Genomic DNA, 12,589 nt, shown 5'->3' with positions numbered 1-12,589 from the left:
AAGTCCCCCATCCTCTCAATCCCCGCTCTCCGCCAAATTCGAAACCCCCCGTCCATCCTCCATCCTCCCCGGGGCAAACCAGTGATTATCGCAGATTGGGGACCAGACCGATGTTCCCACTGCTCCCACATGTCTCCTCCACTGCCCCCAGACTCTCAAGGCCGCCACCGCCACGGGGTTGCGGTACCGCGCTGGCGGGAACGGCAGAGGCGCAGTTACCAGCGCCCCCAGACTTGTGCTCCTGCAAGAAGAGGTCTCCATACGCACCCATGCCGACCCCCCTCTCCACCAGCCACTTCCTAACCATGGCTATATTAGCCGCCCAGTAATAATTGCTAAAGTTCGGCAGTGCCAGCCCGCCCTCCCCCCGACACCGCTCAAGCATTACCCTCCTCACTCGCGGGGACTTGCCCCCCCCATACAAAGCCCGCTATAACTTTATTGACACGCTTAACAAAGGACTGCGGGATGAAGATGGGGAGACATTGAAAGACAAACAGGAATCTCGGGAGGACCGTAATTTTTACCGTTTGAACTCTGTCCGCCAGAGACAACGGGAGCGCATCCCCTCTCCAGAAATCCTCCTTCATCTGATCCACCAGCCGGGCCAAGTTCAGTTCATGTAGCCGGTCCCAATCCCTCACCACTTGGATACCCAGGTACCTGAAACTGTCCCCTACCACTCTGAACGGCAGTTCCCCCAGTCGCCTCTCCTGACAAACATCTCGCTCTTCCCCATTTTAAGCTTATACCCTGAAAACCTGCCGAATTCCCCTAAAATTCCCATAATTTCTTCCATCCCCTCAATTGGATCCGAAACATACAAAAGCAGGTCGTCCACATACAGCGAGACTCTGTGCTCCACTACCCCCCCAGACCAGCCCCTTCCAGTCCCTTGAAGCCCTCAGAGCAATTGCCAGCGGCTCTTTCGCCAGCGCAAACAGCAGTGGGGAGTGGGGGCATCCCTGTCTCGTCCCCTGGTGCAGTCTAAAATAGTCCAAAATCGTCCTGTTCGCCCGTACACTTGCCACAGGAGCCTGGTACAGCAACCTGACCCAGTCAATAAAGTCCCGCTCAAATCCGAACCACTCCAGAACCTCCCATAAACAATCCCACTCAACCCGTTCATAAGCTTTCTCCGCATCCATCGCGACCACTACCTCCACCTCCCTACTCTCAGGGGGCATCATGATCACGTTTAACAGCCTTCTTACATTGGCCACCAGCTGCCTTCCGTTAACGAACCCCGTCTGATCCTCCACAATGACGTTCGGCACACAATCCTCAATCCTGGAGGACAAAATATTGGCCAGCGGTTTGGCATTTACGTTCAACAAAGAAATCGGCCTGTAAGACCCACATAGCTCCGGGTTCTTTTCCTGCTTCAGGATAAGCGAAATCATGGCCTGTGACATCGTCTAGGGCAGAACCCCCTTTCCCTTGCCTCGTTAAACACCATCATCAGCACTGGTCCCAATACCCTGGAGAACATTTTATAGAATTCGGCTGGGTACCCGTCCGGTCCCGGGGCCTTACCAGACTGCATGGCCTTCAAGCCCACCACTATCTCTTCCAACCCGACTGGGGCCCCCAGCCCTTCTACCAGCTCCCCATCCACCTTCGGGAAAGTCAGCCCCTCCAGGAAGTGCCTCATCCCCTCCGGCCCCGCAGGGGGTTCCGACCTGTACAACCTGCTGTAAAAATCCCGAAACGCCTAACTCACCCCTGCCGAGTCCCCAACTAAGTTCCCATCCCCGTTGATAACTTTCCCTATTTTTCTAGCTGCCTCCCTCTTTCTGAGCTGCTGTGCAAGCATCCTGCTGGCTTTCTCACCATGCTCGTATATCGCCCCCCTCGCCTTTCTGAGCTGTTCCACTGCCCTCCCTTGGTTAACAAGCCAAACTCCGCCTGGAGCCTCCGCCATTCCCTTAAAAATCATATCTCTGGAGTCTCCGCGTACCTCCTGTCGACTTGTAGAATCTCTACCACCAGTCGGTCCGTCTCTGCCCTGTCCGTCCTGTCCCCGTGAGCCCGGATCGAGATCAGCTCTCCTCTCACCACTGCCTTCAGCGCTTCCCAGACCACCGCTCCCCCATATCATTTACCTGCAGGTAATTCAGCATGCATTTCCTCAGCCTCTCGCATACCACTTCATCCGCCAATAGCCCTACATCCAATCACCATTACTGCTGCTGATTGCTATCTGTACTAAACTGCAGGTCAACCCAGTGTGGAGCATGGTCCGAGATCGTAATCGCGGAATACCCTGTGTCCACAACCCCTGCCAGCAAGGCCCTACCCAAAAGAAAGAAATCGATCCGAGAGTATACCTTAAGTACGTGGCATTAGAAGGAAAGCGCCTTCATCCTCGGCTGCCTAAATATCCATGGATCCACCCCCCCATCTGCTCCATAAACCCTTTCAGTTCCTTTGCCATTGCTGGCACCCTGCCTGTTTTCGAGCATGACCGAGCCAGGCCGGGATCAATAACTGTATTAAAGTCCCCTCCCATGATCAGTTTGGGCGAGTCCAGGTCCGGTATCTTCCCTAACATCCTCTTTATAAATTCCACATCATCCCAATTTGGCGCATATACATTAACCAGCACTACCTTCACCCCCTCCAGCTTACCACTAACCATAATATATCGACCCCCCACATCCGAAACTATTCTACCCACCTCAAATATCACCCGCTTATTAATCAAGATCGCAACCCCTCTGTCTTTGCACCCAGCCCCGAGCAGAAAACCTGACTGACCCAGCCTTTCCTCAATCTAACCTGGTCCACGACTCTAAGGTGCGTCTCCTGCAACATTACCACGTCCGCCTTCAGTCCCCTAAGATGCACGAACTCACGTGCCCTCTTAACCGGCCCATTTAACCCTCAAACATTCCAGGTGATCAGCCTAGTTGGGGGGCAATGTGCCCCCCCTCCGCCGATCAGCCATCCCCTTTCTTGGGCCCGCCTCCAGCCCCTGCGCTGCGCCTCCTCCAGCCCACCCCCGGCGGCCCCCGCTACCGACCTCCTCACTGTCCCTCCACTGAAGTCCCTCCCTCTTCAGCAGAACCACTCCCCCTCCCCCCCAACAACACTACTCTAAAACCTAACCCATATAGTAAACTAAACATATGCACACCCCCCATTGCACTTCCGTGAGCTAGCTCACCCAGCTAGCTTGGTGGCCCCGCCCCCAAAAAGTCTCCCACCTATTGTTCCCCCTCTACCCTCCCGCCCACGCTCGTACAAACAAATTCCCTCATCTAACAATCCCCACACAATCACCCAGCTGCAAAGAAAAACACCACCCATCGAAACAAGCACGTCTCCACCCCACAAAAGTGCACATCCACGAAAAAGACATTGCCAACATCCACCGAAAAGAAAACCCGAAAACGAAAAAAGTTTCTCCCCCCACTTCTTAAACAGAACTCAAAAACAGAAGAGAAAAAACAAATTTAAAAAAGAAAGGGACCCCAATATAGGCCAACAAGTTGCCTCAAAGTTCGAGAGTTCTCAGCCCCCCACCAGTCCTTTTCTTTTAGCAAAGTCCAGCGCATCTTCGGGCGACTCAAAATAATGATGCTGGTCCTCATATGTGACCGAAAGATGAGCCGGATACAGCAGTCCAAACTTCACCTGTTTCTTGAAGAAGATCGACTTAACTTGGTTGTAGCCTGCCCTTTTCCTAGCCACCTCCACACTCATCTCCTGGTACACCCGCAGGATACTGTTGTCCCACTTACAGCTCCGCATTCGCTTGGTTCACTGAAGAATACATTCCTTGTCCAGGAACCTGTGGAATCTCACCACCATTGCCCTCGGAGGGTCCCTCGCTCGCGGCCTCCTCGCAAGCGTTCTATCCGCCCTGTCCTCCTCCAAGGGTCGGGAGAATGCCCTCTCCCCCAGCAGCTTTTCAAACATAACCGCAACTTATGCCCCAGCATCCGCTCCCTCAGCCCCCTCCGGGAGCCCGGCAATTCTTAAGTTCTGCCGGCGGGACCTATTCTCTAGGTCCTCCACCTTCTCCAGAAGCCTTTTCTGCTGGTCCCGCAGCATCCCCACCTCCAGCTCCCCCGCTGTTTGATGCTCCTCCTGCTCAACCAGCGCCTTCTCAACCTTCTGGATCGCCCGATCCTGGGCGTCCAATCTGTGCTCCAGCCGATCAATCGACTCTTTAATCGGGTCCAGGCAGTCCCGTTTCTGCTTGGCAAAGCCGTCCTGGATGACCTGCATCAACTGCTCCGTTGATCGCTGCGCCGACGCCCCAGGGGTCCGGTCCTCGGCCATGCTGTCTCCTGCTGCAGCTTCAGCACAGCTCTTGCCTATCTTCCTATTTCTGCCTTTTCTTGCACTTCTGGTTCTTTTCTCTTACACCGATACGTGGAAATGGTGCCCAATTTCCTCAGCCTTCGAATTCACCGTTTAAAACCGGAAAACAATCCGGGGGAAAGGTCCGAATGTCCGACCAGAGCTGGAGCCACCAAATGTGCCACTTACTCCTTCATAGCCGTCACCGGAAGTCCACTATCGTCAACTTGGCTACCGTTGTCAACCCTTTTTGTTATTTCAATGGAGAACTCAATTTGATTTGTTATAGACACAATTTGCCTTAAACAATTCCACATTTTCTCTCATTTATCAACACATATTATCAAACAACAATTTGTAACCTGTAATTGAGATGTCAGATGGTATCTGCAAATAATAGGACTTGCCTCATAATTCATTAGTTGCGTAACATGGGGCTGGAAGCTACAGAAAAAAATGGCATCTCTATTTCAATCATTGCAAATGTAACAAAGACAACGGAAAGAACAAAGACATTTGCCAACCAGACTTTTGGCCAGAGGTGTAGTATGGTCCATTCCAGAACCAGATAATGGTAGGTTAATATGAAAATATTTAAAACATGGTTATTTTAGGATGAAAGTATTTGCCAGAATGAATTACTCTGCCCTACGAACCTCAACAGAATAGAGCAGAGCTGCGAGAGCACTGGCAACAACATTCTTTAAGACGCAGTACAGACTTAAAGTGCATTCTGAAAGTCTTTTTGTGCAGTTTGTGAGAAATGGAACTTCGCTGAATAGGTTGCCGCCATTTTCAGTTTAGCACAGTTACTGCGCATGCATCACCAAGAACGGCCTGTTCAGTCAGCTTTTAAAAAAAACTCCGCTCACTGTATCTCCCTAACCACTTGTGACATCCCGTTCCCCGCTTCCCTCTCCCAACCCTGTTGCTCCCTACTTTCACCACTGCCCTCACCCGATCCCCGTGCCCTCTGCGCACTCAATGCTTCCCTCTCCTGAACCTTTAACCCCCTTGTCACTTCCCTCTCTCAACATCCTCCCTGATTTCCACTCGTCATTTCCTTCTCGACTCCATCACTACTTTCTTTTTTCCCTGCTTGCCATCTCAAGGGGCTTGGAATAGCGTCACCAAGTAGTAGAGGGGGGAACGAATGAGGCAGTGAGAGGGCTGGCGAATATAAGGGAGTGAAGGAGTCAATAGAGGAAAGAGGTGAGGGGAAGGAAGCAAGAGGGGCGGCGAGTAGGTGGTAGGCAGCAACATGTGGGAAGTAATTTATTAAGAGTTGTAAGATAGTAAGTAGAATGAGGATTTTTGGGTCAGTTATATTCATGGCAGTCAATAGGTTTTTAATGTAAAAATTACAGGTCAGGAATGTAACTCAGTCTTATTACATAGAAAAATACGTAGAAGATAGAAGGAGGAGGCCATTCGGCCCTTCGAGCCTGCTTCGCCATTCATTATGATCATGGCTGATCATCAAGTTTAATACTCTGATCTTGCCTTCCCCCCATATCCCTTTAGCCCCAAGAGCTATCTCTAATTCCTTCTCGAAATTAAACGTTTTGGCCTCAGCTACTTTCTATGATAGTGAATTCCACAGATTCACCCCTCTCTGGGTGAAGAAATTTCTCCTCACTTCCATCCTAAAGGGTTTACCCCTTATCCTTAAACTTTGACCCCTAGTTCTGGACTACCCCACCATCGAGGACATTCTTTCTGAATCTACCCTGTCTAACCCTGTTAGAATTTTGTAAGTTTCTATGAGATCCCCTCTCACTCTTCTAAACGCCAATGAATAAAATCCTAACCGACTTCGTCTCTCCTCATATAACAGTCCCGCCATCCCAGGAATCAGCCTTCGCTGCACTCTCTCCATAGCAAGAACATCCTTCCTCAGATAAGGACACCAAAACTGCACACAATACTCCAGGTGTGGCCTCACCAATGCCCTATACAATTGCAGTAAAATATGCCTATTCCTATACTGAAATCCTCTCACTATGAAGGTCAACATACCATTTGCCTTCTTTACTGCCTCCTGTACCTGCATTATTAAATGCTTTCTTAGAGGAAAGTGATTTTTGTTCACCATACAGTCTTTTAGGAACGCATGAGTGGTGCTAAATGAGGCACAGCTGTAATTGTATTGTTTTGGTCTTTGTAAGGGGTCTTTGATAGTGTAATGGTATTGTCAGTGGACTAAGGTAAGAGACCCAGGGTAATGCGCTGGGGACCCGGATTCGAATCCCACCATGGCACAGTACGGTAGCACAGTGGTTAGCACTGTTGCTTCACAGCGCCAGGGTCCCAGATTCGATTCTAGCTTGGGTAAGTGTCTGTGTGAAGTCTGCACGTTCTCCCCTTGTCTGCGTGGATTCCGTTCGGGTGCTCCGATTTCCTCCCACAAGTCCCGAAAGACGTGCTGTTAGGTAATTTGGACATTCTGAATTCTCCCTCCGTGTACCTGAACAGGCGCTGGAGTGTGGCAACTAGGGGATTTTCACAGTAACTTTATTGCCATGTTAATGTAAGCCTACTTGTGACAATAAAGATTATTATATATTAGTTGAACCAGATGCGTTTTTACGACAATCAAAGTTTATTATTATATGGTGAAATTTGAATAGACTTTTTAAAAACTGGAATTAAACCACTGTCAATGGTGATTCACTGATGTCCTTTGGGGAAAGAAATCGGTCATCCTTATTAGGTCTGGCCTACATAGGAATCCAGATCCACAGCAATGTGATTGGACTTTGAAATGGCCTGGCAAGCCACTCCGTTCAAAGGGCAATTAGGGATGGATAGTAAATACTGACCCAGCCAGTGACAGCCATATCACATTCAAGAATTATTTTTAAAAAAAAGCACATTAGTAGACACTGGGCGGGATGCTCCACCCTGTCGCGCCACATTTCTGCCTCACCACGCCGGAGGGAAGCTCCGTTATGCCAACTGGTCAATGGGGTTTCCCATTGTGGGGCAGCCCCACGCAGTCGGGAACCCCCCGGGTGGCAGCAAAACGGAGCATCCGGCCGGCGGAGAATCCCACCCAATGAATTATATAAATAAAACCAAAACTCAAATAACTAGCTTAATGACGTAATCCAACTCCCTCCAATTTGCAGTTTGTAAACTTTTCTCTTGAATTTGAAGTATTTGATTAGAACAATTCAGCTTATAGTCTTAATATGTATATATATATATACTTATGGCAACCTTTGCATCAGAGAACCCTGGTGCATACTAATTATTAATTTGACTTCAACATTTTTAAACACCATACCCGCAGGCCGTGAAAGCGAGGATTACTATAAAAGAGCTTCATCTGCTCAGGTGGAAGTGGTCCCAATACTCTCTGAATTGTATAAAGCTGATCTATTTCACTCTCTCCTGGAAAAAGTGGTTGTCCATCACTTAGTTCTCCAAGAATGCAGCCCACAGACCACATGTCAACAGCCTTTCCATATGGAGCTCTGCAAGAGAGAAGGAAAACAAAATACAAATAGAATGATGCATTTTGTATCATATTACAATTAAGAGCTTTCCCCGCTCTTTGCAGGTTGGGTGGGTGGGCGGGGCTGGGTGGAGTGGTGTCAATACAGTAAACATGGCAAAAAATAGCTGAAATTTAAAATTCTGAAAGCTAGTACATTCAGCATGTAAATATTTTAATTTATAACTAATTGCTATTTTTACTTCTATATTTCACACTTTTTTTGAAAAATCATTTCTACGCCATTTTAAGTTATATTAGTTGTGAGAATGGATTATTTTAAAAGATATTTGTGGGGAATATTGTATTATTATACAAAGAAGGCTGAGTTTCTGTGATTAAATTAGACTGGGGAAAGTTTAATGCAAGCTATTTGTCTGGAAGAGTTGGGGGAAAGGAGTAAAGATTTTTGATGGGTGATTTTGAATGAGATTTTCTTGGTCAAATTATTTATAAGTAAATACATAAAGGTTAGCAGCTTGTATTAGGGATATGTTTTTTTTCAGTGGTTAAATTTCAAAGGGGAGTAAAGAACTTTTACAACTTGCAACGGTTTCACAAGTAAAAAAGGCAAGGTTCTTAAATTTTATTAGATCCATAGGTGGTGCATTGGAAAACATGAAAGATATTTAAAATTTGGAAAAGTTGAGTTCAAAAAAGTGCTGAAGACAATGTAATTGTAAATGAAAGGCAAAAAAGTGATTGAAGGAGAGATGTTGAATTAATTAGGGGTTGGTTGTGTGAAGAAGATCGCCTAGAAACAACTCTTGACTGGGAGAAAGTGCAGTTTGAATCAGCCACCCAATCAAGTCAGCAAATTCTTGGGCTGCAAATAGCAGTCTTCTTTCTGAATGATTCTTGGATTGCCATAGCAAAGTGGAAGAGAGTTTGAGGGGTTGTGGGGTATTTTTATTATTTTTTTTAAATTTAAAGGGGCCAAGACTTTTTTTTTCTAATTAAGGGGCAATTTAGCATGGCCAATCCTCCTACCCTGCACATCTTTGGGTTGTGGGGATGAGACCCACGCAGACACGAGGAGAATGTGAAAACTCCACACGGACAGTGACCTGGAACTGGGATGGAACGCGGCTCCTCAGCGCTGTGAAGCAGCAGTGCTAACCACTGCGGCACAGTGCCACCTGAGGTTTGCGTGGTATGCCTTATTAAAGTGACAGCAACGTTGCCTTGGATAATATTACTGGATTTTTATCGTTAAGGGAGTGTTGTTTGGGAGGTGTTTACTTCTGGATCTGACCAAGTAGGGAGTCTTTTGGGGAAATGTTTTGTAAGACTAATTTTAACTATGTAACTGTAATCTTGTGTGCTTATTATTAATAAACTCTTCACTTTTAGTTCTAAAATCTCAAAAGTGTCACTGGACATATTTCTGCTGAGATCAGTATGTTTCCCTTTTTATTTTCAAAACACAAAAAGCCAACTATCCCACTGGTTTGGTTTGCTTAGCAATTAACATCTGCTGTGGTCAATACATAATAATGGGCAATTACCATGTCTGACAGTAATGTGAAGTGGTAATGCAACAGTGGGATGTAACTCGAGAACACCATCCACACTCCTCCCACCTACCAGCCCCCAAGTTATATGTAGTTAAAATGCATCTGTTTAAGAGTCTAGGAAAATGTACAACAGCTAAGCCATACTGTATAATGATTTCTACTAATTAGTAAATCTCAAATTAGTCAAGTCATCAGCTTCAACTCACCCATATATGATGAACAAGTTTCTGGCACTGCAAAGCCTCGTCCTATTTTACGATAAGTGATATGGTGGTGGGGCAGGCAGGAAGCTAGTGGAAAAATAGTTAATTTGTCCGGTAGTCAAATTTAAATGAATACCTCAGCTGTCCGGTAGTCAAATTTAAATGAATACTTCATTGTGGCTGTGTTTAAATGGGTCCCGATCATGTAATGAGTAAAGTTTATGTGCCGTATATTAAAATAATCTTATATCTAATAAAAAGAATGCGAGGTGGGAATTAAATCTTGCAAACCCATGACATCCTGTCCTGCCATCATTTGAAATAAACGGAAATAAAATCTTACATTATTTTCATGTTTCCATATATCATATATACTCATGTAAACTTTGATCCCATAACTTTTAGGTTAAAAGTAATTTTTCATATACCTTACTTTTTCAGGGATCAAACCATGTTGTGATTGTTAATTACTTACCAGTAATTACTACAGTTCATTAATTTAATGGCACACTGGTAAACCTTTAGATTTTCCCTCCGTCAATTCTAGTGGCAATCTCCTAACCATTGACAAGTTACGTATGCTCCACCAAGACGTCTTTGAAAAAGCATGACAAGTATGCAACTCAATTTAAAATGAAAGCCGTAACATTCACCAAGAAGACGAATAATTATGCTGCAGCAAGATAGTTTTAGAGAATGGAAAGAAGAGAGTCAGTAACCTACAAAAGATGCCTCAAAATATGGCAACAGAGGAAGACCAAGCAAATGGCTTCACCTGGAAAAAAGTGGCAGATTAGGTTAATGACCATTGACAAAATGATCAAATAACCACCTGTGATGCCATCCAATGCTACACTTTCAGAGTAGTGAACAAAAATGGTATTACAGAATTCAAGTCGATGCTGTACAAGATTTATGAAAATGCATGATTTAGTACTCTGTGAAAAATGAAAATTCATAGCGACTGCCACCTAAACTCGATGATAAAATCAACAAATTCCACCATCCAAGACCAACAGAAAAATGTGCATAGAATGGTCTGCATTAGAAGGCTGCGGTTGCTGGCAACGCTGTGCACACACAGTTCGAACTGCTTTACTCAGTTTATGTTATAGAGTGCAATGGTCAGGACCAGAGATGGTATTGCTCAAATCATCACAGCTGGGCAGAAGCATCCTGTTAACGTGTGCTGGGAGCAGAATTGTCCTAATAGTGATAGGTGGCGCAGCAGTTCTAAATGCATAACACAGAGAGCATGCCTAAACTTAACAATATGACTATGTTATGTATCCCACTGTGTCTCTGTTTATTTAAGTCTCAAACCATAGCCTAGGAAACAATTGAACTGCAGACACTCCCTGGGAATCCCATCTCGATTTACAGTTTATTTATCAGCTTCTTGGTCCTTGTCTGCAGAAAAACCTTTTGTTCTTTCCCTTTACAGTATGATACTTGAAGGGGAAAGGGGATGAGGAGAAGTGGAGATACTGCCCAACACTCTCCAAGGATGCCCTGTGCATATTGTCACACTCCCTGGGAAATGTGATGACATTATCTGCGTGTGCACAGAGTGATACTGGCAAGCTGGGAGCAGCCCAGCACATGCGCAGACCAGTGTGCATGCAGACCACCATCTTGCATTGGCAGGAGGCACAGTGGCATTGAAAATATGGATGAAACACCGATGAACATGCCAGTGTTAGATTTGAAAAAGTAGACTAGGATCAAGCATGGCAGGTTCTATTCATAAACTTTATTGAAGATCTTTTTGACCAGGAGAAGAGATACTGCCTATCCTTCGCTCAAGGAGTCAGTCAAAACTCATCTCGCTTACAAGCACGAGAGCAGAGATGACATCTTTTGGGATTTGTGGGAGGAAACTGGGGTACCCGGAGGAAACCCACGCAGCCACAGGGAAAACGTGCAGACAATTTGGACATTCTGAATTCTGCCTCCGTGTACCCGAACAAGCGCCGGAATGTGGCGACTAGGGGCTTTTCACAGTTACTTCATTGTCATGTCAATGTAAGCCTACTTGTGACAATAAAGATTATTATTATACATTTCAGACCTTCTTTATCACTCCTCTTTACTCCTCCCACTATTCTGTATGCTTGCCTTTTACAAACAAGTAATGTTTATTCAAGGCCCTCAAATATTTACATGGTGACGTTATTATCCCAAATGTTCGAGGAGTCTCCTGTGACTGTTAGAATTAACAACGTCACATTCCTAGATATTTGCTAGCACGAGACTCCTTCATCCTATAGTTTATAACGTGACATTTCACACCAATCTCCATATACCTTTAGTTAATAGTGGTGAATAATAATAATTTAAAGAATAGTACTATTTCAAATTAATCACATACTGTTACAACGCTTAGTCTAATACAAAGTTAAAAGTAATTACTTCTTCATAACACTTATAAGATAGACCATTATATTGAACATCTGTGTTTATGCTTCCTCCTCCCTGGCACCACAGTCTTCTGTTAATTGCTCGTCCTGCTGATAACAAATGCGGATCGGTCCAGTTGCCTTGGCGATTGACACTCTCGTGATGATTGTTTGTACTTTGTTAGCCTGGTCTCAGGCCTTAAATCAATGATTATCACAACCAGCATTTTGGTTTAAAGGAAGCCTAATTCAGCTAAGTCATTTGGATACCATGTATCCTGCAAATCCTGTAGTTTCTTTTATTCCAGGCAGAGGCCCCTGTCCGTTCCATCCGAGTTATATTCACTGGCCAACAGGACAAATGCTAATGAAGCAGAAGTTTTGTTTACAAAATATTTTATTGAAGCATTTGTAATTTTCACAGTTTAACAAATTTAACATTCTAAACAATCTAGCGGCCCGACACACGCAACCACATCACAATAACATACCCAACTACCTTCCCACCCTAGCGCCTAACTACCCGTATATTAGATTCCCTGTCCTTATTTTATACTGCTGTGCCTCCCATTTTCTCCCCACCCCCTTTTCCCCTACCACCCCTTTCTGCTGACATTCAGTTTTTCTTAAAGAAGTCGATGAACGGCTGCCACCTCCGAG

General features: G+C 45.5%; 1 protein-coding gene across 2 annotated transcripts in view; it reads right to left on the bottom strand.

Annotated features, from left to right (window-relative positions):
- The window catches only part of cdkl5 (cyclin dependent kinase like 5), a 273,738-nt gene that overhangs the window by 86,585 nt on the left and 174,564 nt on the right, over window positions 1-12,589 (bottom strand). For both annotated transcript variants that reach the window (XM_072514173.1, XM_072514174.1), the window contains exon 9: window positions 7,601-7,790. In XM_072514173.1, the coding sequence (XP_072370274.1) occupies window positions 7,601-7,790 (190 nt within the window). The remainder of the gene's footprint in view (window positions 1-7,600; window positions 7,791-12,589) is intronic.

This window comes from Scyliorhinus torazame, chromosome 8 (assembly GCF_047496885.1).
Source record: "Scyliorhinus torazame isolate Kashiwa2021f chromosome 8, sScyTor2.1, whole genome shotgun sequence".
NCBI classification, from domain to species: Eukaryota; Metazoa; Chordata; class Chondrichthyes; order Carcharhiniformes; family Scyliorhinidae; genus Scyliorhinus; species Scyliorhinus torazame.
This window is presented reverse-complemented; position numbering and strand designations above follow the sequence as displayed.